We start from the raw sequence: 25,018 nt of genomic DNA on the forward strand, positions 1-25,018 counted from the left end.
AAGTAGGAACCAAAGTTCATTGAACTGCGTTCGAGAAAAAGTTGTTATGGGTTTTTAAAGGTATTCGACGGTTTCTTAAGTTCTTTTTCTGTTCTGTTTTTTTTTGTTTTTTTTTTGGTCTACCAATTACATTTGGGCCGTGTCTTATCTAAAGCTTCAAGTCACGATTTCAATTTGCAAACGAAAAGAGCCCGAAATCGATCTATTGATTTCATATTCAGCACTCAGAGTGGACGACATAAATCAAAATGTGGTTGGACGGATGGTGACATAAATGAGACGCAGTCCAGGGGTGTTGTTAATGGGTTTGCCAGCAGAATATTTTTTAAGCTATTAAAAGACATATCAAAGTCTTGCTCTGTTTTCTTACCCCTTTGCGGTAAGAGGCAACGCCTCTGTTTCTGATTCTTTTTGTGGCTAAGACAGCTTCGCTGAGTTGGCTTACGGAAATAGCTACGCATTCTGAAGTTCTAGACCCCTTGAGATCCAGCCAATTAATCAGCTGATGGCTCGATGGGGTAATTACCTCAAGTAGGGCAAACTTCTGCTTTGAGAGACATTTCTCACTTCTTAAATATAGGCATTTGTTTTTTTTAAGCACCTGTCAGTTATATAAATATAGCAAATATTAATATTATTAAAAATGTAATTATAGAAAAACATATCAGTAAAAGTGATTGAAAAACTTGATTAAGGACTACGTTTTAAAGGGTTAACCCTAAGCCAGACAGAGAGAAAACTGAGAAGAAACACCGCTGAGGCTTCATCTGGCTTATTTACCGCAGCAGCAGCAACAGCAGTTGCAAGTTGTAGGTTGCAACTATACCAGCAACATCTGAGGTCCTAGCAGCAAAAACAAGACTATAAGCTACGCAAAAAAAAAAAGATCATAACCAATGAAACAACAGTAGCAACAACAACAACCAGCAACATCCACGACATCAGCAACACCAACGCATTGCGCATGCGCAGCAGCAGCAGCGACGGCTACGTCGACGACGACGCTGCGTGGCCAATATTAAAATAAAAACGAGATAGGAAGTTAAGTTCAGCAAGTCGAAGTATAAATGCCCTTAAAAATGAGATTTTATTACAAAAAGATTGTTAAAATAATAAAACTAAAATTATACTTTTAAATATTTTTTATAAAATATAAATTATTATTTTTTTTTTATAAACTAAATCTATATATTTTTAGATAAAAACTGTAAACTTAAAAATACTTTATGCCAAGTCGTTTAATTTTAATACTAAAACCAAAAAATTTCAATCTAAAACCAAAACCTCTCTTAGAATCCCTTAAAAAACTTGCTAACCAAAATTCAGCAGGCCCTTTGAAAGGGTATTTGGGTATAATAAGACGGGACTCGGAAGCGTATTTGTTTTTGCCTTGATGTTGCTGATATTGTTGTTGTTGTTGTTTTTGCTATTGTTCTTGTCGCCTCTGCCGCGTCGCTGCCATTGTACCGCGCACCAAAAAGTCGTTGAAATTCGATCGCCGAACGCCAACCGAACTCAGAACGTTGCCGCTGCGCAAACGCAAAGCACGCGTCCCTTACACACACAAACACAAACACACATACCAACACACAACAACTCCTTGCCACGCCCCCGCCTTCAACGTATCAGGCAAGCCGGCTTGCAGGAATTTTGTGAAAAACATTTTTAAAGTCACAATTTTTTGAACTTCGAAAAACACGTTGGCTGGAATTTTCAAAAATCAAATTAAAATTTCAATACCTCAACGCATTGTTTTTGGTAATTTTGTTTTTTTTTTTTTGCATTTTGTGTGTGTGCGTGAAACAATTTTAAGTGACAACAATTTTGCGGAGCTCAGCGTAAATTACACGAAAAATTCAGGTAATTTACTCAAGTTCAAGTTTATGGTCAACCTTAATAAGTGGAAACTATTTCTTAAGTGACGGGTTTTCCTTCTTTTTTTTTGGCTGTGTGTTTTGATTTAAAATAATTACGAAATTATGGAGCAAGAAATTAAGTTTAAAAAAAGTTGGTTAAAGTTAAATGAGAAATAATATTAATAAATATTAAATATGAGAAGTTGAAGATGATGGAAAGGAAAGCTGCATTTTTTCATGATAATCCTTGTCGATGTCGAAAATTACTTAAATTTTCAACTCCGTTATAATTATTATAAAATCTGATTTAAAATTAATTACGAAATTATGGATTATTAACTAAAAGTTAAAAAAAAGTTGGTTAAAGTTAAATGAGAAATAATATTAATAAATATTAAATATGAGAAGTTGAAAATTATACAAAGGAAAGCTGTATTTTTTCGTGATAATCCTTGTCGATGTCGAAAATTACTTAAATTTTCAACTCCTTTATAATTATTATAAAACCTAATTTAAAATTATTTACAAAATTATGGAGCAAAAAATTAAGTTTAAAAAAAGTTGGTTAAAGTTAAATGAGAAATAATATTAATAAATATTAAATATGAGAAGTTGAAGATGATGGAAAGGAAAACTGTATTTTTTCGTGACAATCCTTTAAAAAACTTGTCGATGTAAAAATTACTAAAATTTTAAATTCCTTTATAATAATTATAAAGTCTGTTTTAATTCGAAAAAATATGAATTTTTTATTGCTGTTTTTTCACAAAAATGTTCTAATAATGTTATTTAAAATCAACTAAAAAACTTTCCATACTTTTACAAATTTTTCAAGCTCAAAAGCTGGAAAATTAATGCTCAAAATCAAAGTAAGTCAGTTAGTTGCCTACTCCTTCCTACTCCTTCAGCCATCTGTAGCCATAAACAAAAAGTAATAATAAAAGTAAACAAAAAAAAAACGTTCATTTTATGCCCAAAAATAATACCACATAAAAGTAAACATGCCACTGAAGAAAAAGGTAATATTATTAGGAGTTCAGCGACACTTGCACCTGTTCGAGAATTTCAAGTGCTCCTTTTTTTTCATCACTGTCATTCAAATATTCGAATTAGCCCCGAATCTCTCTGCCCTGCTAAAAACACACACACAATTCCAAATTCCCTGCCACCTCATTGAACTGAAAAGTGGACAAATACCTGATCGGCATATCAAAATAGGGGCCAAGTGCAGTTAATGCCATAGAACCCGCTATGAAAAGCGGGACAAGGGGGGGACCCTCAGTTTTATGTATGCATTTCAATGAGCCGGAATGAGTAACCATCAAAAATCAAAGAAAACAAAAGACTACCGAAAACTCTTTGCAATGACTCAAAACACAAATCGTTGTCGATTCCAGGCTATATATATATATATATAGCATATAGACAAGCCCAATATGATGGGACTCACGTTGGTTGGTGGCTCTCCGTTTTTGGAGTTCGTCATTTTTGGGTTTACTCGATAGAAAGCAAAAGTTAAAATATTTATTTTTGTTACGCAAAGCAATTTCGTTTTCATTGCAACTTTCTACCAAAAACAAAAGGACAGGTTATTTAATTGCTTTTACTTTCATAAATGCAAGTAGTCGTTAAGTATTATTCATTAGTCGTATTTAGATTTCGAAAATCGATTGGGAAAGTTTTTTGGCAATTTATTTTCTAAGTAAACTTGGAGTCAAGTAGTTTCTATCTGCCAATGAAAGTTCTAAGTTAAACTGGAAAAAGATTTAATAACTCATATTCTTGAAAAGGACTTGAGCTTTTCCTTTTTTTTTTCCAGTGCATAATGTAAGAGATCTTGATAGCCATCAGCTGATGATTCTGCTGGCCATTCCCAAACTGACCTTCGTTGGGGCCGTTACAACGTTTACTGACCCCCAGGTTTCGCTTTCGATTAACACTTTTTAAATACCAAAAGTGCTAAAGGATGCCCAGCCAGTCAGTTCCAGTTACCACATATATTTTTATATCATTTTTTTTTTTGTTTTTTTTTAACTGAAAAGAGATTGGCACGCTTGTTCTCACGCCTGTCAGTTGGTCATAAATTTTTAAAAACAAAAGAAATTTTTTCGAAACGGAAATATCTTTGCGATGCCTCAAAAAATAAGCTGGAACCAAACTGGATAGCCAGACTATTTGTGAGGTCTTTTCTTGTGTGTGTGCATTGTAGCCAAATTCGATTCTAAGCCATTAATTGGGCCATTTGTTTTCGGCAATCGTTGCCAAAAGACATTTGATTCATTTGCGGTTTTACTTTTTGTTGTTGTTTCTGGACAAGAGGCAATCCAATTGACACAATGACACATTTTTCTTGCCTTGATTATATAGCATTGATACAAACCGATCACCGATCAGCTATCAACGATCACCAATCAATTGAAGACACTGTCTTGATTATAAAATTTACGCATGTTTGATGCTCCATGCTTTGTGCATGTTTGCTTACGTGATTGAAATTCTTGAAAAGTTTAGGCCATTGAATTGGACACCCCATAAACTTTATGGAAGCCCAACAAAATGTCACCTCGATCTATCAGTAAAATCGAACACAAAAGGTTTATATCAGAATTTGTAACCATTAAAACTCTATTAAGTTTACCACCAAACTAACTGCTTGCCATCACTCTTCCTTTGACAGATACTATCAAGTGTGTTGAGCCAATTTATATCTTATTTATTATTTATTTATAAACATATCAAGTAGAGCTATCAGTTTAGCCATTAGCCAGAACAAGAAACGTGTTGTAAACAAATTTCTAGCCAAAAAAAGGTAATCTCATGACTTTAGATTTATTTCTTTGTGCCAATTCCCAAAACTTAACCAATTAGTGTTATTTTTGCCAAAAAGCAATTAAGAAGGAGAAATGCTAGGAAGGAAAAAAAAATGGGAAATAAAGAATCTATAAACCGATTTACATTCGACAGTTCCAGTTTGCAAATCAATCGAATATACAAATAAGGTAGAGTTTTTGTTTTCGGGCGACCTCCAAAAAAGGGGGGTTCTTAAATATTCTGGGGATGATCAATTTGTCATGCCGCTTACAGAATCGTGACTTGTTCGAATTATTATATTGACGATGGTTGGGTGATTATCATTATGCGTATCAATATCATTATCTCTGATTTATTTATGTCGCCCATTCGTCGGGCTCTTCTTTTGTTTGTCGTCGCCTTTTTTTTTCCCCCTCCCTTTACTTGATTACTCACTTTTTGTCGGGCGCCATATTAATAGAGTACCTTAAAAAAAAAAGAATTTTAATTTGGCAAACGGAGGAAATAATTGAAAAACATTTAAGCTTCTTTATGTTCGCATGACTTTGGCTTTTCGGTTCCTTGTTGTCTATGTGAATATTAATTATTTCTCTTCATTACTTAATCCCTTTTTTTAACTCTGCTTATCTTTTAAGTTTAATTTACATTTTAATGATTTTTTGAATATTTTTTTTTGTACAACCTTTAGCTTAATTTAAAGACCACTCGTATCCCTTTCATTGCCTGACTTTTGACACTTCGTGACCATCTGACAACTTTATTACTTGCCTCTGTTTGGGTTTTTTTTTTTTGTTTTTTTCTTAAACTGTCACGCCCCTAAAAACAATGAAGAGGCCCCCCAAAGTACAAGACATCGATTGCATAAGGTGATATATAGTACATTAAGTACATTCCTTTTTTTTGCACTTCATTCGGGGGATTTTTTTTCGTGATTTTCAAGGGGGTAAACGTTTAAGTCGGGACCTGGCTGGCGTTCGATTGCGTAATGAAAACACACGCAATGTAAATAAAACAACAAACAAACAACGGACAATGTTGGTGGGCCCTTTTTTTTGCGTTGCCCCGTCTGTTATTTTGTTGTTTTTTTTTTTTTTTTTTTTTTTTTGTCTGGGCTGTGCAATTTGGTTAATTTACAACTTAATTTCTGCCATGGTTTTCAATTTATCGTCGCCCGGCAGAGAAAAATTTCGTACATTTTAATTTGGCCATCAGCGTTGGCCTGACAATTATGATAAACGTTGCTCGTCATTGGTTATTGCAAGGACGTTGTTTTTTACTTGCTGATTTTTCCCTGTCATTTTTTGCCTGCCTTTTTGCTTACCCAGCAAATTTACTCCTTTTTTGGTAGACGATTAATCGTTTTCCTTTTTTTTTTGCTTCTCGATTTTTACTTTGTCGTGCAACACGCTCATTTAACGCCAAGGAGTTTCAGCCTGGCTGCTTATTGATTTCGGCGGTCCAATTAAAAATCAAGCACTCATGCCTAATTACATCGATGGGTGGCTGAGTGGTTGGGGTTTATGCAGCCTTACCGGTACATTCGGTTGAGCGAAGAATGGCTAGCAAATCCTGAACCACGATTTTAAAGAGTTTAATGCCTTAAATTCAGTTAAAAAGTATTTCGGATTATTAAAAAAAAGTACCGAATTTCTTGTCTAAAGTTGTAATATTGATTTTAAACCTAAAACTTCCAGTATTTTGATCAGAACAAAGCCTAAAGTTATCCGAATGTAGAATATCATATCTCGTTGAATTCGTTATTAAATTTCCATGAAAACTGCATTTACAGCTAAAAATCTTGATTTTTGGTCATTTTTAGCAAAATTTAATGATGGGTACCCTTATCAAAAATGCGAAATTTCTTTTATGCCCATTTCCCCCCCCTCAAAATGATAATATTATGCCCAAAACTAAGCACTCAATGGTCACAAATTCGAATGTTATATCTCGTTGAGTTCGTAATTTGATTTCCAACAAAACTGCATTCACCGTCTGAAAAGTAAAAATTTTGATAATTTTGGAAAATTTTAATTTAATTAATTAAATTTAAAAAATAGCCAAAAATTAAAATTCCCTAAATCATCAAACAAATGATAAGGAAAGTTCGTTTTGATCGTTAGCTTTACATAACAGTCATTCTTTTGGCTGTGAGTCTTGTTTTGACCGAGCTAGAGCTAAAAAACCGAAAATAATGTTGAAAATTTCTGTTAAAAATCAGTTTCCTGATATTTTAGCCCTTAAAACAGAGCTCGCAGCAATAAATTGGAACAATAACGCAAAAAGTAAGAATAGGGGTGTTAAGATTCGGTAGTTAACTGCATAAAACAGTCAATGCTTTAGCCATGCGGCTTGTTTTGACAAAGTTAGAGCTGAGAAACGGCAACAAAGCCAACCGCTGCTGCTGTCAACCGACGTATACGTGATTTTGGAAGCAAAAATATCAGTTCTTTGGCCATAGCACAGCCAAAAATGGTCCAAATGAAGAATGTAATACCTCGTATGGCTCGTAACTTGATTGCCATGATTCCCAATTGGTTTGCATGCAAATCTGGGAAACTTCATTTTGGGCCCATTTTTGAAAATTTTGATGATGGTACCCCTTATCAAAAATGCGAAATTTGGGCCAAAATTGATTTTCCCAAAATCGAAAAACGAGTGATAGGGGTAGTAAGTGTTTGTCGTTAGCAGCACAAAACAGTCGCTCTTTTGGCTATGCGGCTTGTTTTGGCCGAGCAAGAGCTAAAAACCCGAGAATAATGTTGCAAATTTCTGTTAAAAATCAGTTTCCTGATATTTCAACCCTTAAAACAGAGCTAACAGCAATAAATCAGAACAATAATGATAAAAGTAAGTAAAGGGGGCTTAAGTTTCGGTAGTCAGCTGTAAAAAACAGTCATTGTTTTAGATATGTGGCTTGTTTTGACTAAGTTATAGACATAAAACCAATAAAAAAGATTCAATTTTCTGCCAGAACTCAAAATCGTGATGGTTGCCCCAGAATCATCAGAATTCTTCCCACCACAAACCCAAAAATGATCGGAATATAGAATGTCATACATCGCTGGACTTGTAATTAAAATTTCAACAAAACTGCATTCACAGTTTAAAAAGTACATTTTGGCAATTTTTCTCTAAAAAAGACGATGTAATCCCTTATCAAAAATGCAAAATTTGACTTCTTTTTTTCACCCTAAAATTATATTATTTTGTCTATAACTAAGTCAATATATCCCCAAATATAGAATGTCATACATACCTGAAATCTTAATTAAAACTCCATTAAAATTGCATTCACGCCAAAAAAAAGTAAGTTTTTGGGAATTTTTCTCAATTTATCACGTTTTTCGCATATTAACTAATCAAGAGCTTAGTCACCGAATATTCACTCAGCGTAAGATTTTGTTTACTCTTTGCATTCATCGCTTTCGATTTTTTCGATTTGTATTTTTTGTTGACAACTGCTTCTTGAAATGTAATAAAAAAAAAATCAATATATTATAAATAAATTTATGAGTTATAAAATCACATTTACAGCCAATTTCCTTATGCCCCCCCTGAAAAAAAACACCCTGCAAAAAATTATAATTGCGTCTCGTTAAATAACCAAGTTTACGGCCACACAGAGTCAATGGCCAAAAGGCTAAAAAAACACAAAAACAACAACAAAAAGAAAATATTTACTAAAATATTTCTGAATAAAGTTCGAGATTCCTCGATGTCTTCTTCATTCTTGTTTTGGTCTTTCGCCGATGGACAAATCAATTTGTTTTTAAGCCATTCGACTATATAAATGATTATATCGAGTAATGGCTTGATGAGGCTAGAATGGTTGGCATTAAAGTTGGGAATAAATACAAGTACACTGGGAGGAAATTTGTAAACTCATTGAAGAGAAAGAAAACTGTAGATCTTGCTTAAAAAACTATTAATTGAGAAATATTTAAGGAATTATAATTCATTCAGTTTATTTTGCCACCCAAAAAACTCCTTTTTAAATCCCATTTTTTCTCAGTGAACTCTTGGTTTTTAATGAGAATCGAACTCGAATATCTGCATATATATTTTTAGCCCAGAAATCTTCGCTCGACTCACGCCCAAAGCTCTCCACATTTCGTATTTTGATTTCGATGGGGGCCGGACCAAGTTCAAGTGCCCGTCGTAAACCCGTTTATGCAGCCGCTTTCCCACTTCCGACCCCTTTGAATGTGCGTAAACTAGATGATGCCATTAAAAGTAATGTTCAAAATTGAAATTTTTCTACTCATTTTCTCGATACTTTTTTTTAACGCCTTGACAAGCGAGCAAACATGTTTAACATAAAAGATAAGCCTCAAAGGGAATGGGAGCAGAGCAGGGTAGGGAAAAAGTTATTTAAACAAAAAGTGGCAAATATACTCTTGCACATTTATCCCTGTCTGTCTGGGTCTAGATGTGTGAGTGTATGCTGTGCTGCGTGTGTGTGTGTGTGTGTGTGTGGGCATAAATTTATTTATAAAGGGCACCGGGCATAAAGTCGAAAAGCGGATCAGGTGGACGTCCTTGCAATCTGTAGTTAATGCACCAAGTACTGCACACAGTGGTGGGAGATAAGGAAAAAAGGATTTGCAATATTCTAAATAAAATATAAAAAATATTTCCCACTGAGATGATTTTATATTTAGTAATAGATTAAATTTTAAACTAATAAATCTGTCAAGCAATTAAATTAAAATTAATAAGAATTTGGAAGGTTCCACTGTTTTGGTTAAACCAAAAACTCGTTTGTTGATAAAATGCATTCGATTTTAAGTCCTCCGCCTGCTGAGCTATCTATATATCATGTTGCACGTCCGCTTTCTAGGCAATCTGGCCGTCCAGGGATGGGGATGCGACACTTGACAGCCACAAAAATGGGCGTTTTGCCAGTGGGTGTGGTAAGTAGTTATCTCGTAAGGTCAGTCACCGGTCATACTTAATCCCCCCTTTATATTTTTCTCTGTTATATTTTTGTTCAGCTGGGATTTATAGTCGTTCAATTGGTGATATCGGTGCAGGGACATGGTCGTCTTATGGATCCACCGGCAAGGAATGCCATGTGGCGATTTGGTTATCCAAATCCCGTAAACTATAATGATAACGAGCTCTTCTGCGGCGGCTATGCGATTCAATGGGAGAAGAATAAAGGACGTTGCGGCGTCTGCGGTGATGCCTATCATGTTAAGTCGCCGAGACCCCATGAAGCTGGCGGAGAATATGCCAAGGGCATTATCTCCCGTTACTATAGCGTTGGCCAGGAAATCGATGTAGAAGTCGAGTTAACAGCCAATCATTATGGTCGCTTTGAGATGTTCCTCTGTCCGAACAATAATCCACGACGGGAGGCAACCCAAAAGTGTTTCGATCGTTATCCTTTACCGATTTCAGGTACTCGAGAGCATCGTTACCTTATACCGCGTGATGCCAAGAAGAAGGATATATTCAAATATCGTGTACGATTGCCACCATATGTAACCTGTACGCAATGTGTTCTACAGTGGACCTACTATACTGCCAATATGTGGGGTACTTGCGACAATGGAACCGAAGCTGTAGGATGTGGCAAGGCAGGTGGGTATCTCAAAAAATATATCTCTCTTAAAACATTTCTTCGATTTTTGGAATCTTTAAAATTCCAGAAACCTTCCGCAATTGTGCGGATATTGCGATTGTCTCAAACACTGGAGGTGGTGTTCCACCGCTATTTGTGAACCAGAAGTCACCGTATCTGCTGTATTATCGCGATTTCCGTGCTCCTCCCGACAACAACATCTTTCCTCTTATTGTGCGGTAAGTAGGGGGAATGGTAATCTCGATATCTATATACTATCTTCTTCTCAGCTGTATTGTTCTGGCCTTATCTTAGGTTTTCTTAGAACTTTTTCGTTTTCTCCTTTACTCTTCTAGCTGCTTACTATCAAGTACTATTATTATATTTTACGTTGCACTTTACTTTTAATCTATTCTCTTCATTTTCTATTCTAAATACCCAACATCTACTCTTAATTTTGTCTTTACAACCTTACTTTCTCTGATGCTAACACCGCTTTCGCTTGAATCTAACCAATTCAATCCTCTTTTCCTAACAAACTACGCCGTTTTCTCCAAAACATATCTGCAAGCACAATTTTTAACTCTTGCTTTGGTTTTTAGCAATGCCACGCGGCATGCACGCAAACGAGGCAAGGCTTAACCGCTTATCCGCTATACTGCTTACCCGATACCCGCTTAAAACAGCTTACCCGCTACCCGCTCAAGAACTGCCTAAAATAAGTTTTTTTCTAGCCTTAATAAACAAAAAAAAGACACCAAATACAAACAATAAATACCCATTCTGCCTGGATTCCCACCCGAATAGGGTCAGAGTTTCTATAGAAATGGGTAAATGTAAATTTTTCAACAGCCTTAATTTAAGATTTTTTAACGGTTATGGTACACACACCCACAAACACTGCTGTATATAAAGAAATGCTTAAATAAACATAAAACCGATATAATTGCATTTATATTGTCTGGCTTAACCCTTTTGCTTAAATGATACGGAACCGATTCGAATCGGTTATGGTGTTTGGGGCATAAACGAATCATATTGCACATGAAATTTTATTAACATTAATCGACTTGGCATATCTGCGGCCCAGTATGAAAACAATAACTACCAGAATCGAAGTGTGTAAACTCGAAAAACCGAATAGGTAATCGGAGCTTTTTGTGGATCGGTTTTGGCATCTTCTACCTTCTTCCTTTTGCAGGCATTGCTAAAAAATCATATTGGCATATCCTTTGATTCTTTTTAAAAAATAGAGTTTAGGCAGATAGATGCTGTGTGTGGTGTGTAAGTAATTGGTTGGTTTTAGAGATAAGCTCAGCAGCTGACATCCGGATAGGTGAAGGCCATGATGAGAACTAAAATAACAGCAACTTGGACCATTCCCACCAGCACGGTTTTCAGCAAATGCAGACGAACCTTGGGCTCGACGCGACGTTCAACGGGCGGCTCCGGTGCCATTCGACGTATAAATTTGGTCTTCTTTGGCTTAGGATCTCGTTCTTTAATCTCCTGTCTGGTTACCTTAAACAATTTCTCTTCCAATTTCTTTCGTTTGGTAAATCTGGGACTCGGATTGGGCGTATAATCAGGGGAACTAATTTCAGTTTCCGGCTCTGGAGTTTTTATTTTCCTAATCGGTTCGAGTTCCGTTTGCGTAGTATTGTTAACTTGACTATGAGACGTCTTCTTTGTTAGCCTTTGTAGATTATCCCCCTGATCTGCTAGTCTTAATGCTGCACCCGCTACGGCCACATCATTGACCCGCACCGATAGGCGTGAATAGGCGATGGCTCCACCATAATTGGCAATGATTCCTCCACCGCCGCCTCCCGTCTCTCGTGTGGCCACTTCAAGTTGATCTGCAGCGTTGCTACCCAATGATTTTGTCTCCCCATAGGCCAGACTATTGAAGAACATGGTGTCCTGATCCAAGATATTAAACGGTCTTCCAGTTCCAGAAACTTGCCTCAGTTGCTGCAGCAATATATTTGGATTCTCTCTTAGCTTTCGAAAATTGGTGCAATGTAGAGGATCGGCTTCTTTAAGGGGGGCCAATGGTGGTTCCTCCTTGGGAACTGGTAAATAAAAACATTGCGAATCATCTGCTGTCTTTAGTTCATTCAGGGTCTTCGTCTCTATGCGAAACTCCTGAACCAAGCCAAACTGATAGACCCTGGCCTGGATGCGAGTCCGATATTGAACCGCTGGTATCTCTTCGATACGAAGACAAAACAATTTAGTAATGGGCAGTTCAAATAATTGATACGGACTTGTACGTGGTGTATAGAATTGAGTAGATGATTTCGATTTCATATCCGAGGTGACCGAAGAGTTTCGTTGCTTCGGCGACATGGGCTTCGGTATATGGGAAACTCGAAGTGTGGCCTCCAATTTTTCGCTTAACTGCTGGAGCCTTCGGATTTCATGCTGTAAATTGGGTAGATTTTCGCCCACCAAATTCAATTCGAACTGACGTTGCTCCTGATGCCGCTGATCCTGCTCCAATTGACGAAGATGTTTTTGTTTTTGGTAAACTTCTTGCAATTTTTTCTTCAAACGCTCCTGACTGAAAACCGTTTTGGCTTCGAATTGCTTTTGACGTTGCTGCATGGCCTCCAAAGTGGGACTATCCAATTGGCTTGAAGAACTCGATGATCGTGTTAAGCCCTGTATGGGCACAAGAGTATAACCTTCATAGCCCTCGCCAATGCCTTGGGTGCCAATTGCCTCCTCAGAAAATGTTCTTTGTAGCTTTACCGAATCAGGTTCCTCTGATGATAAATCCCTGTCATTCAAGTGCTCACAGCTATTTCGTAATCTTCGGGCCGTCAGCAACTCCTTGACTTTCGTCACCGGCTTGCAAAGATAGACAAAGCTCTTGTTCTGATCATCTGGTAATCGAATAGCCTTGGCCAACTTGATCTTGTGGCGATCCGTGGAGCTGCTACTGTCATTCATTAAATTATCCTCGTTGGCCATCATAGTCCTACGAGCTGGACTAGTGCTGTTACTATCATTTGGTGAATTCGAAATATTTAAAGCTGTTTGATTGCCTACGGGAACTTGCTCTATTTTACCGCCAATCTCTCGAGCTAAGCGATTTTGGATCCTATTTGGCGATTTCTCCGACTTGGTCGGCAATCTAGCCACCCGGGGCAGAAAACTTCGATGTCTTCGCGGTGTATTGCTCTTATTGGTTACATTAGTGCTTTGGCCCAATGGAATAGCAACTTTTGGTGGTTGTTGATGCCGTTGTTTAGGTGATAATTGGCCAGCCCAATCCTGACCAGCTGTCGAGACATTCTGACGAATGTTTTGAACTAGAAAAAAAAAGTTTATATTTAGTCTACCGATTTAAAATGAAATTAAATGTTACCTGTGGGCTGGGTACGTGACAGCATCTCCGTTCTGGTGTAGGTCGTCTTGCGGCGAACGCTCTGAGTTCCCTGTGGCTGACCCTGACCCTGACCACTTGCAGTGGTCGCCTGCATTTGGACCACCTGCTGCAGGCCCTCTTGACCTCGATCCATTTGCCGCATTTGGTTGATGCGGTTGCGATTCATGATTGCTGTTATTGTTGTCTGGCGATATTTTGCGGCATCTGCGATTCTTGGATGTCCGGAAAATGGAGTCGAGCCTTTTATATTGTTGGCCCGAAATGTTGAGATGTGAATGGAAAGCTGTTGAGTGCCTTGAGTAACTGTGTTAGTTAGTTGACTGGTGAAGTAAAATCAAACTGACAGTTGAATGGCAATATCGAAGCTACTGCGATTCGATTATGAACATTATTAGAAGGCTATATATACATAGATATATAATTTTTATAGTTTGTCAACCGATTAAATTATAATCTACAAGACTATACCCATAACTCCCCTTGATCCCCATACAATCTAAGATCTGATCATAAAATCGAACATCAGTGAATAGTTTAAAAATGTCTATATTTGGCTACTTGGGTTTTTTTTTATCATTTTTTAATTCGGTGAACAGGGAATCGGCCAAAGCGCGCTTCTGAAGCATTTCATATTGCCTAAGATTGCTTTCCCTGTTGTTCTTCTTAACAGGTTGATATCCTTTCGACATCCCATTCCATTTACGTTCTGGCAATGGGGGCGTATACTTAGAAGGTGCCGTAACCGATTTCAATGTTTGGGTTGTTAAAGGAATGCCCTTGTACCCACTGTAGGCATTACTATTGCCCAAACGGACTGACTGTCCACCGATATTCCCACGTCGGGTTCGACTGATTAGCTGACCAGGATTACCGAACTGGGAACAATGGGGAGACTCCGCCTTATATACGACCTCAGGGCGCCTGTTGCTGTCGGAGATGGCATTACCATAGCTCTTCCGCAATGCCGCCAAATAACGACGATATGCGGCTCGACTACGATCCTCCTCGAACATTTGCTAGGCTCTGTCTCCTCCTTCCAAGCTTGGTCTCCTGATTTAAACTTGAAATTTTTCGATAAAAGGCGAAGATGTGATCGATCGGGTGATCGAGTAAAAAGTGCCAAGTTTACAAATCTATACATTTATACGGGTCGGGCGGCTCGCGAAGAGCATGCTTAGTTTGCTTAGAAGAAAAAAATCAAATGGATGAAATGGTTTAGAGGGGTCTTAACTCTAAACTTATAAAGATATTTATTTGATGACCTCTTTGGCAAGAATCCAAATGTCTTTAAACCATTTTTGTTTGGGTTCTTTACATTTTCAGTGACCAGAAATGCGTTGGAGCCGCACCCTTCCGAACTTTGCCCGGCATAGACAACTGGTGCGAAATCAACTGCTTGCGTTATCCGCCCAATTGTCCAGAGGACGCCTGTTATTGTCCGTAAGTACACATTGTATTTGTATTAAAAAAGAATAACTAATAATAATACATATTCTCATATCATTAGTCAGGACTGTGTGGCTATTGGCGAGTGGGCTGGTCAAGAAGGAGCCGATACCTATTGCATGGATAAATGCCTCAACTACGAATCAGAGTGTCCGCGTGACAGGTGCCGCTGTTCTTAATCCGGATGTAAGACTATACCGGATTACGAAGTACAGCTGTGCTGCCCACCCATTGCCCACCAGGAGGAAAATGATAATGATGAGATACAGATGCCACCAACTAATAGGTGCAAAATCCAATGAATTGAATTTAATTGACAACAAAAGAAAAGATTTTGTTTAAATTTCAATGTATTGGGATGTCTCTGAGGGTTTTCCAGGGCTTACTTGTGGGCCTCATAAAGGAAGGGTCTAGTGAATGCCTCGAGAAGTTCGCGTTGCTCACGGATCCGTCGGGTCTGTGCCACCGGAGTTTCCGAGCTGTCGATATAGCGTCGGGCACGGAATAGAGCAGAAACTGTACTGCCCAGCTGTTGCCAACGTTCAACGGCCCGGGATTCAAGCTGCAGGGGATCGGGCATTATTTGGGTTAACTTGGCTGAACTCGGCTGGGGAAGCTCTTCAATTAAGGGCTCTACAGGAATATCGATTTGTTGGTCTTCAAGAGTCAACGTAGATTCACTTGACTCTGGTAATGGCATTGTCTGGCTGCATATAAGCACTTCAGCGCGCTCCTCCCGGGCATCATCCTCACAATCCTCTAAGGGTAAGGCGGCACTACTGCCATTGACCAAATCTTGAACTTGGTCAAAGCTCGAAGCAATCCGACGCAACGACATATCCTTATCCTTGGGCGGCAAGACAGAACTCGTTTCCGTAGGGGCATTATTGTGAACATCATCTATTGCTGTAGGTTTTACCGAAGCCAAATCGCCACTGGTACTTTGCTTCTGTCGCATCCTTGTTAGATTTATATTGGAGAACTTGTTCCCATAACTACGTCTCACTTCGGCGCGTTTACGTCGCGCCTCTTCTTCTGTAATGGCTACCTTTTGATCCCTGGTCATCAGACGCTGCAACCTTGACATGATCCTAACTTTGTTAAACGAAAATCTTAAGTTATAAAAGCAAAACAAATGACCGAAATTTACGCTGAGAATTTTGAGTTTAGGATGTGTTTTGAATGACGGCTGGGAATCGGATGCCAGAAAAAAACCTACGAATCCATAGACGGATGAAAAACACCAATCGCAATGTTTACTGAGATCTACAAAATATTTTGTTTCATGTTTCGGAGATTTCTTCTGAAGAACAAGTCATGTTATTTCTCTTTAAAGCACATCTTTAATAAATCAACCTCATCTTATGCATAGTCTTAGCTTATATCTATACAGAAAATAAGGTAAGGTGAATTGAAAACAAAAAGGCTTGCAAGTAAATTTAAAATTGTAACAATGCAAGTTAAGGTCTTTCTTCAGGTAAATGAACAAATTTCCTCCAACAACTGACAAATAATTTCAACTGCAACTTAGAATAGAGATTTCAAAGGAGAGAAATTAATATCTTAAATTAATGATGCAAGTCAAAAAGAAATCCTTGAGTATTAAATATAAATAAATAATCGCAAGGTAATTACGAATCATATTTTCTATTCAAATAATTGAAGTAATAAACTTATTTTCCAATTAATTTTATAAGAAATCTATACGGATTTTTTTCCTATTAGGAATATTTAAGATAGAATAGAAAATGTTTGACAATATTTTAGTGTTAAGAATGAAATGAATTTTGTTGGTACCTTTAGTATATTCTAGAACTGCAGACGCTTCTTCTGGGCCAATCCATTGCCCCTTACCGTTGTCTCCACCAGCTTTCGCTTGAGGGCGGGCTTGTCATCACCAGACTTCGGAGTGGAGCTCTCCTTGGCAGCCAAAATGGCCGACGGCATGGGCAACTTAGGGCCAACTGTTGGAGCAGGTTTATTACCAAAGTACGGCATACTCAGGGCTTCTTGGCAGGATACTCGTCGCAGCGGATTCATGGCAAAAAGTCGGCGCATCAGTAGGATTAAGTCATTGCCAGCGGCTGTAAAGATATTCTCCATTGGAGTTCCAGGAAAGTTCCTAAACTGCAGATAATCATGCAGCTTGGCCAAATGTGGCCATTCCGCCTCTGATGGTGTTCCCAATGTGGCAAAGATCCGGGTCAATTGATCCAGATCCGAATCGCCCGGCAAAAATGGCACTCGCAACATAAGTTCCGCCAAAATGCAGCCTACTGCCCACATATCGACTCCGGTTCCATATTGTCGGGCGCCAAATAGCAATTCTGGACAACGGTACCAGCGGGTGACCACGTGATGCGTATAAATGCGATTTGGGGAGCCAAACGATTTGGCTAGACCGAAATCTCCAATTTTCAAGACACCATCGCTGTTGACCAACAAATTGTTAGGCTTTAAATCGCGATGGAGTATCCAATTCAGATGCAGGTACTCCAGACCCTTTAGCGTCATTATGGCATATGCCTTAATATTCGCCTGAGTCAGAATAATCTTGGGATCCTTTATGATCACCTCCAGGTCGGTGTCCATGAAATCGAAAACGAGCGAGACATTCGAAAGTTGGCCAAACACATCGACCAAACCAATGATATTCTCATGCTGCAACTCCTGCAGGAGCTTGATCTCTCGCAGAGCTGTCCTGTTAATGCCGTCACGGGCATCTTCACGGGATCCCTTCTTGATCTTCTTCACGGCGACAATTTGGCTAGTTACTGTGTCCCGGGCCTTATACACAATGGCAAACTGAAGCCGGAAAGTTATAGGCGCACATTAGAAAGATTTTTCTGGTTGATTTTCTTCTGATAAAACTTACCTGACCCTCGCCCAGGAAGGACAACTTGGCATAGCGATCCTTCTTATCGTTGGCGTTCGGTAGCATCGTTGGCAAGCCTCATAAATAACACAAAAACTAAAGAAACGCCGCGAAGACAAACAAAAACAATTCAATTTCATCCACGCTATCGATGACCGATAACCGATTGATGTCAGCATTCGGTATGACCATCTTCAAGACAAAAAATGTTGACTGTAGTTTTTACATAGTCACTTTTTTATAAAATAAATTTTTTTTTATTTTTTGTCCTGAATTTAAATATTTTTCTTTTTAAAATTATAAAATAACATTGTAATATATAAAATGTTTTGTAGCCAAAAAATTTGATCTAGCTACTTTTGGCTGTTTTCTTCCGCCATTTACCAGCACTGCCAAAGACCGGTGCACAACGCGTTGACAGTTCGGGCATTCTGCAACACTAACGCAAGGGAGCATTTTTTGTACAAGAAAATATAGATAATTTGCTTGTTTTCCCCTGATTTTCTTGAATAAAACTGCGGCAGGATGGACGTCCGACCTAATCAGACTATATATATTAATAACCTGAACGAGAAGATCAAGAAGGAGGAGCTCAAGAAGTCCCTCTACGCGATTTTCTCGCAGTTCGGCCAAATTCTGGACATTGTGGCACTAAAAACCCTGAAAATGCGCGGCCAGGCGTTTGTGATCTTTAAAGAAATTGGAAGCGCCTCGAATGCTTTGCGAACCATGCAGGGATTCCCCTTCTACGACAAGCCCATGCAGATAGCATACTCCAAGTCGGATTCGGATATTGTGGCCAAGCTGAAGGGTACCTTCAAGGAGCGGCCCAAGAAGATCAAGCCACCTAAACCAGCACCTGGTGCGGAGGAAAAGAAGTAAGTATTCCAATCCTGCTCTTGGAATATGTTCCTTTCTTACTTACTCAGCAATTAATTGCCCTGTCATTGGCCTCTATGTTACATGGTTTAAGACATGTCAACTCTTGCCACATTTAATAATCAATTTTCGTTTTCTGTCACGCAGAGACAAGAAAAAGAAGCCTTCAAGCGCGGAGAACTCGAACCCCAACACACAAACGGAGCAGCCACCCAACCAGATTCTCTTCCTTACCAATCTGCCCGAGGAGACCAATGAGATGATGCTGTCCATGCTTTTCAACCAATTCCCTGGCTTCAAGGAGGTGCGTCTTGTGCCAAACCGACACGACATTGCCTTCGTGGAGTTTACCACGGAACTGCAAAGTAATGCGGCCAAGGAGGCCCTGCAGGGCTTCAAGATTACGCCGACGCACGCTATGAAAATAACTTTCGCCAAGAAGTGAGCTTTCCGCATACACGTATTAGGTGTAATTGGCGCTCACTGGATGTTCCAGCAACTCCGTTTATAATTTAACGTATAGAATAAATCAATATCTTAAATACACACTTAAAATTTAATTATTTTAACTGGGCATGGAAATTCATATATTTGAGAAATTAAGAAACTATTCCCATCCCTCTCTGATTGGTGCCTCTTCGTCCAATTTTAAGGCATAATTTATGTTTCTTTTTTATACAACAGTGTGTATTTTGTTATAAGTTTAATATATTTATTTTCTAATTATTTGTACTTGATTCTGTGTGCAGAGTAACAACCATGTGAAGGCATGAATTGATATGGAAATCGAGCAGCATTCGATTGTACATATTTCCATGTAATTTTTGAAACAGGATAAATATGTTTTACAGTTTTTTGTTTAGTGTTTAAAGTTGTAATTCGAAATATCAAAATCATGATATTTTGTGGATCAATGGTAGACTCCAGGAGGAAAAGACCCTCCGTCCGTCATAACATCAATCTTATAACATCTCATATTTGAGGAACTTTGTTATCGTCTTTTCGGGTTATTAGTGTTTTAGTTTGTTCTGAAAGAATAAAGAATTAGTTATTTTCGTTCCCATTGAAGTAAATTGTTTAGTTCTTACCGGTGTTGCACCATTCCATTGTGTATTTTGTGTTTTTTAATTCTCAAAGACGGCCTCCTTATCGTTCTCGGACAGCTCGGATATGATCACATTCTCAACACTGGTACTGGGGGAGGTACTTGGCTCGGCACTGGACGAGTCCTCGGTTTCCAGAAGATTGGACAAACGCTCGGTGGCATCCACATCAGCAACATATTTCTCCATTGATTTGGCCAGCTTTTCCGAGTTTCCACCGACGAAAACTTCTAGAACTTCGCCACCTTTAATGAAAACAAAGGTTGGCATGCTGGACACCATGTAATCCACTGTAATGTCCTCGTTAAAGTCCACATCCACCTTGAGCACCACCGCACGATCCGAATACTGCTCGGCCAACTCCTCCAATTTGGGTGCAATAATTTCGCACGGTCCGCACCAAGTGGCATAGAAATCTATTACTACTAGCTTGTTCTCGGCCAGGGCAAGCTGTTGGTCGAGATCCGCTTTATTCCTAACAAGGTATACCATGATTGCAACTAATCAAGAAATATTTGTAGCTTTAAAATAATATATAAAATGAATTATACTTTAATACTTTGAAATTTGGGAGCTGAACGTCTGTCCACACCGAAATATCCGGCCGAAATGAAAGGATTTCCGGAGTCCGGACGGCTACTGCTTATAAAAAAAAAGTTTGCCGAAAATAGGCCTACTTGGATCCTAAAAAAAATTTAAACTTTCATGGTGAATTTCGGTAAATTAATGTGACCACTCTTGAGCATGTGAAAAAAAGCATTAAGCATGTAGCAGTGGCTAAACTGGACTCATAGAAGATATTTCAAACAATTTTATTTGGCTAATACTTATTAGTTATTTATTTTATTATTTATGGCTTCAGTATCTTACACTTACAAATTTATATATCATTTATTTATTTATTTGTACACTGTTAGCTTATGTTCAAAACTAAAGATACAGGAAAGGGGAGAAAAGTCATAGCTGCTGGGGCTTAATCAACTTATATACTACAATTTAATTTGTAATTTTATTATACAAATATTATTATTCTATTATTTCTCATATGGCTACAGTATCTTACGTTTACAAATTCATATATGTATAATAATGTATGTGTAATAATGTATGTATAATGCTCATTCACAATTCATAATTCATATTAATGTTATATAATCTACTTTTTCTATAAGAAATTGAGTAATTAAGTATATTATTTACTGTTTTACGAACCACTCGTAAGAACATTTATATCCGTTTAATTTAACAACTAAGTTCAATGATTGTTTTGGAAACTTGAATACTTTGAAGTTAATAATTTTATTTTATTGTAATTATTATTATGTTCGGAAGAAGTAACATTTTTTAAACAGCAATTGCTTAAAATGGCGATTAGTTTTATTTTTGGCTACAATAACTAACTATCTAAGGATCCGATAGTTTTGGTTTACATCACGTAAATTCACCTCATGTGCTTTTCTCTTCAGCCAGCTGACAGCTCTGTTATGGCGGTCATTTTGTTTTGCCACAGTCAGCCATTTTGTTTTCAGGCCGCGCGAGAGGCGGCAAAATTGCGAATTCAGCAAAGAATTGGCGGGAATTCCAGTCTCCAATAGCAATTTGGAGCCGTATAAAAGCTCCATGGAGCAGCTGGCTGCATCCAGTTCAAAATTAGCTTCGAAAGGGTTACCAACTTGCTCGAAAAGTTCACAAAGTTCTTTTATTTAACACCTTAAGCCATCCCAAATCCGTAATCTTCCAAAGAAATGGCATCCGTACGCACCATGAACGATTACTACAAGAGGATCGAGGCGGCGGACGACAAACTTGTTGTCCTCGATTTCTACGCCACCTGGTGCGGACCCTGCAAAGACATGGAGAGCACGGTAAAAGCACTGGCCAGGAAATACTCAACCAAGGCCGTAGTTCTCAAGATTGATGTGGACAAGTTCGACGAGCTGACGGAGCGCTACAAGGTGCGCAGCATGCCCACTTTTGTGTTCCTCAAAAAGGATCGTCGTGTGGCCGCATTCTCCGGCGCTGATGAGCACAAGCTGACCAATATGATGGCCAAGTTGGTAAAATCCTAATTCAAACAACGTGATAATTAATGTTTCGGAGCTGGGCTCTCCAACCCATATAGATTTTAACCCAATGTGTTCTTTATGTACTTGTCTAAATCCAGGATTACAAAATATATGTATTATGTATAGCTCGTAAGCGATGTGGGAGTAGGAGATACGCGTGTGGTCATAAAATAAGCAGGAAAACCTTGTATGAAAAACTGCAAAAAACCTAACCTCAATCAATTGGTAAAAACCATATTTTCTATATGTATGTATTAGAGCGTTGAGGCCTGTCTGCGACATAACCTCAACGTCTGTTTTAAACTCAACTCGAAATGCCTTATGGACAGTAAAATTAGCTTTAAGGTTAGGCACTAGCAATTCGATCAATAAATTGTAACCACTCTGACTATAATCTGTCATCTAAATTCACTTTTTTGGGGCTTATGGGCTCAAGCTTTTCAGAAATTTCTTTAATTTATAGATAATATGGATTAATGGTAATATAATGGTTGTTACTTAATACTTTCTATATTTCAATGTCGTGCATTGTCATTTTTCCGTTCATCAAAGTAAACCGTGCCTTTTCTTTAACTTGTAAGTTCTTAATTCTGAAAAAGTAGAAGCCTTAAAAAATAGTAGGCTTAGGACAGCTAAGTCATACGGTGTTTTAACTTTCTCCGGCATTTCCTAACAAAACTTAAAATCACACACACAGACATTATATTCAGAAAAAAAATTCTTTAGGAAGCTACAAAATTGTCAAGTGCCAATAGGGATTTCCAAATAGATCCGTTTAAATCCTAAAAAGTGATATCACCAGCTTTAGAATATGTCTTATCAGATCAAATCGACGCCTTATTTTCGGCGGATGTTCAACAATAGCAAGAAGAATGGTCAATTGCAGAGATTAAGGGAGGAGTATGAAAGGATTCAGGAGTTCAATGATCGCACCATCGAGCTGAAAATGCGGCAGGTACGTTTGAAGCGCCTTTTCCGGGAGATTGAGGAGATCAAGGATGGCGGTATTGCTGGTAATCAACTAACAAGTACCAAGAATTCCCATGGTGGTTCCCATTCGCCACCACCACCACAAGCTGGACGTAATCTTCGCCGGATAAATCATCATGCCAGGATGTCAAAGATCACGCCCGAGCAAAGAATCCATGAACAACGTGTCGAGACTTTGGCCCGGGCCCGAGAACTTGGCAAAGAGATCTCGCGTCGAAATGGCGAAATGGTCGAAGCCGGAGCTGGTGGATTCTTGAGAAGTGAAATCCGTCTAACTGCCAAAATGCAGGCGGCTGCCGATGTCCGAAAGGATGCAGTGGATCGCAGAGAACGGGCTGCTAAACGTATCTCCTACGGCAACGATCAGTCGCGCCAGAATCTTCAGCGATTACTTCTGGTCCGTCAACGAAGACTATGCGGTGGACACGCACAGATGGTCGTTAATCGTCCTCAGCATCTGCAGCCAGATTCCCAGGTTCCCGTGACACAACAGCTTCCAAGGAAGGAGATAAGGTATAATTTACCACATTATTATAATTTAGAAAATTTTTACCTCACATCATTAAAAATTCTTGGTACAGGCCCAGTCACTTATATCCGGACTATCGCCAATTAACCGCCAGCCAGATGCAACTTCTTAAGGCTGAGAAAGAGCAAACAGTGGAGGAGCAGCGTCGTCTGCGAGACCAGGAGGAGGATCAGCAACTGTTGCAGGAATTGCACTACCAAAGGCTGAAACAGCAAAGGCGTCAGGAAGATTTTTCTGAGGACGATCTCCAACGACAGGATTCTCCATTGTCCATGCAGAATAACGTTGCGAATAGCGAGGAGCAGATGATACAACTAAGGATCCAAAACCCCGATTTGGTCGACGAATTGGAGCGCCGACGGCAACGACAGCAGGAGGACGAGGATGAGGAGAAGCAGCTGCAGATGCGATTGCGCCATCTCCATGAGGACACTTCGCCCCTGCGGCTGCCCCGCTTCTCACTTAGCTCGACCTTAACGGAGGCTACTAATGCCACTAATGTTACAGTCGAAACAGCAGCCACATCCCCAATGAATGTCAGGAGGCGCTACAATAAGAATGGCTCTTTGGATTCCGATTTGGAGATTCATACCGCTCCTCCGGCCCTCCCCGATGATCGCATAGGCCTTTGCTCCTGCTTCGCTACTATATCGTCGCATCAACCTACACAAGGCGTGCCTCATAACCAATACTATGATTACGTTCACGAGCAGGACTCCATGTCGGCCACGAAAAAGTGGCGGCAAGTTTCGCTTATGCTGCCCTGGATGAAGGCTTTCCCTGACGCCAAAACTGATGCTCCCGTGGCACAGCCATCCGTCGGCGGTCTGAGCATCAATGCCAGTGATTACGAGATGGCGCCAGAATGTGGCATTAATCCCATGTACTCTTACCAAACTAGCGATTCCGCCAACCAGGCGGAGGAGAAGCCATTTCTGCCACCTAACAGCGAGTATTTGATATCCACTCTTAAGTTCGTGGAAACTACCGAACGTTAAGAATTTTGCGAGGCTCGAAGTGCTTTATCCAAATCGAAATCACAGTTCCAGTACAAAATCTTTGTTCAAAGACCAGAGAAAAGTGGTCAGTACATAAAAGTGATTATATTTTTCAGGCAAAACCACATTAAAATTAAATTTTAAAGTTTATTTTTATTTTGATTGAAAGGAAGCATTTTAATGTGGTTTAACAGTTCTTATATAACTTTGTCTATACCTTTATAATATTGCATATTATCCCATCAGGTAGATGGAGCCGCCAGGCGTCTGTGGTAGCTACAAACCATATTTTTTGCATCATCAAAAGATTTGTTTTGTAACTGCATCGCCATCGCTGCCGATCCCGTTCAACTTTGCATAGATCACCAGATGACGATGCCGTTAAAACGGCTTTTCGATAGCAAAAATCAAATTTTTAGTCTTTTTTGATAAATAAAATTGGAAAATCTTGAAGGTATCTGTGATTGTTTTTTGTTTTTCCATATTTACCTAATTCCAAGCC

The 25,018-nt window shown here is 38.8% G+C and overlaps 8 protein-coding genes across 12 annotated transcripts; 4 read left to right on the forward strand and 4 right to left on the reverse strand.

Annotated features, from left to right (window-relative positions):
- Positions 1 to 1,402: 1,402 nt before the first annotated feature.
- Positions 1,403 to 15,263, forward strand: LOC108104425. 2 transcript variants are annotated; one of them, XM_017210480.2, is made up of 6 exons: positions 1,403 to 1,860; positions 9,508 to 9,580; positions 9,662 to 10,253; positions 10,322 to 10,472; positions 14,954 to 15,070; positions 15,138 to 15,263. In XM_017210480.2, exons 2-6 carry the CDS (start codon positions 9,527 to 9,529, stop codon positions 15,253 to 15,255), a joined length of 1,032 nt encoding a protein of 343 aa, XP_017065969.1. In that variant the 5' UTR covers positions 1,403 to 1,860; positions 9,508 to 9,526; the 3' UTR covers positions 15,256 to 15,263. The 2 variants fall into 2 exon arrangements, with proteins under 2 accessions (XP_017065969.1, XP_017065970.1); XM_017210481.2 differs by lacking the exons at positions 14,954 to 15,070; positions 15,138 to 15,263 and adding an exon at positions 10,836 to 10,945 and having other exon boundaries at positions 1,405 to 1,860.
- Positions 11,160 to 13,947, reverse strand: LOC108104423. Its single transcript, XM_017210478.2, has 2 exons — positions 13,610 to 13,947; positions 11,160 to 13,553 (listed from the first exon to the last, which is right to left on the reverse strand). The coding sequence occupies exons 1-2, from the start codon at positions 13,794 to 13,796 to the stop codon at positions 11,548 to 11,550; spliced, it is 2,193 nt and encodes a 730-aa protein (XP_017065967.1). The 5' UTR covers positions 13,797 to 13,947; the 3' UTR covers positions 11,160 to 11,547.
- A 77-nt stretch (positions 15,264 to 15,340) lies between the features above and the next one.
- On the reverse strand, positions 15,341 to 16,331 carry LOC108104426. Its single transcript, XM_017210482.1, has one exon. It carries the CDS (start codon positions 16,161 to 16,163, stop codon positions 15,459 to 15,461), a length of 705 nt encoding a protein of 234 aa, XP_017065971.1. The 5' UTR covers positions 16,164 to 16,331; the 3' UTR covers positions 15,341 to 15,458.
- A 68-nt stretch (positions 16,332 to 16,399) lies between these two features.
- Positions 16,400 to 18,117, reverse strand: LOC108104424 (cyclin-dependent kinase 7). Its single transcript, XM_017210479.1, has 2 exons — positions 17,952 to 18,117; positions 16,400 to 17,881 (listed from the first exon to the last, which is right to left on the reverse strand). Exons 1-2 carry the CDS (start codon positions 18,015 to 18,017, stop codon positions 16,886 to 16,888), a joined length of 1,062 nt encoding a protein of 353 aa, XP_017065968.1. The 5' UTR covers positions 18,018 to 18,117; the 3' UTR covers positions 16,400 to 16,885.
- A 239-nt stretch (positions 18,118 to 18,356) lies between these two features.
- Positions 18,357 to 19,385, forward strand: LOC108104439 (U1 small nuclear ribonucleoprotein A). The gene is made up of 2 exons (XM_017210498.1): positions 18,357 to 18,829; positions 18,978 to 19,385. The coding sequence occupies exons 1-2, from the start codon at positions 18,477 to 18,479 to the stop codon at positions 19,273 to 19,275; spliced, it is 651 nt and encodes a 216-aa protein (XP_017065987.1). The 5' UTR covers positions 18,357 to 18,476; the 3' UTR covers positions 19,276 to 19,385.
- Positions 19,386 to 19,518: 133 nt separating this feature from the next.
- LOC108104440 (thioredoxin-2) lies at positions 19,519 to 20,553 on the reverse strand. 2 transcript variants are annotated; one of them, XM_017210500.1, is made up of 3 exons: positions 20,493 to 20,553; positions 19,919 to 20,433; positions 19,519 to 19,858 (listed from the first exon to the last, which is right to left on the reverse strand). In XM_017210500.1, exon 2 carries the CDS (start codon positions 20,423 to 20,425, stop codon positions 19,955 to 19,957), a length of 471 nt encoding a protein of 156 aa, XP_017065989.1. In that variant the 5' UTR covers positions 20,426 to 20,433; positions 20,493 to 20,553; the 3' UTR covers positions 19,519 to 19,858; positions 19,919 to 19,954. The 2 variants fall into 2 exon arrangements, with proteins under 2 accessions (XP_017065989.1, XP_017065990.1); XM_017210501.1 differs by lacking the exon at positions 20,493 to 20,553 and having other exon boundaries at positions 19,919 to 20,450.
- Positions 20,554 to 21,564: 1,011 nt separating this feature from the next.
- LOC108104438 (thioredoxin-1) lies at positions 21,565 to 22,393 on the forward strand. Its single transcript, XM_017210497.2, has one exon. The coding sequence runs from the start codon at positions 21,679 to 21,681 to the stop codon at positions 22,000 to 22,002; it is 324 nt and encodes a 107-aa protein (XP_017065986.1). The 5' UTR covers positions 21,565 to 21,678; the 3' UTR covers positions 22,003 to 22,393.
- Positions 22,394 to 22,474: 81 nt separating this feature from the next.
- Positions 22,475 to 24,973, forward strand: LOC108104437 (trichohyalin). 3 transcript variants are annotated; one of them, XR_001772300.1, is made up of 3 exons: positions 22,475 to 23,502; positions 23,571 to 24,601; positions 24,763 to 24,973. XR_001772300.1 is itself a non-coding variant. In XM_017210496.1 (2 exons), exons 1-2 carry the CDS (start codon positions 22,811 to 22,813, stop codon positions 24,514 to 24,516), a joined length of 1,638 nt encoding a protein of 545 aa, XP_017065985.1. In that variant the 5' UTR covers positions 22,475 to 22,810; the 3' UTR covers positions 24,517 to 24,666. The 3 variants fall into 3 exon arrangements, 1 of the variants encoding a protein (XP_017065985.1); XR_001772301.1 differs by having other exon boundaries at positions 24,767 to 24,973; XM_017210496.1 differs by lacking the exon at positions 24,763 to 24,973 and having other exon boundaries at positions 23,571 to 24,666.
- The last annotated feature ends 45 nt before the right edge of the window (positions 24,974 to 25,018 follow it).

The sequence above is a fragment of the Drosophila eugracilis genome, unplaced genomic scaffold, assembly GCF_018153835.1.
Source record: "Drosophila eugracilis isolate 14026-0451.02 unplaced genomic scaffold, ASM1815383v1 contig_2147, whole genome shotgun sequence".
Taxonomy (NCBI): Eukaryota; Metazoa; Arthropoda; class Insecta; order Diptera; family Drosophilidae; genus Drosophila; species Drosophila eugracilis.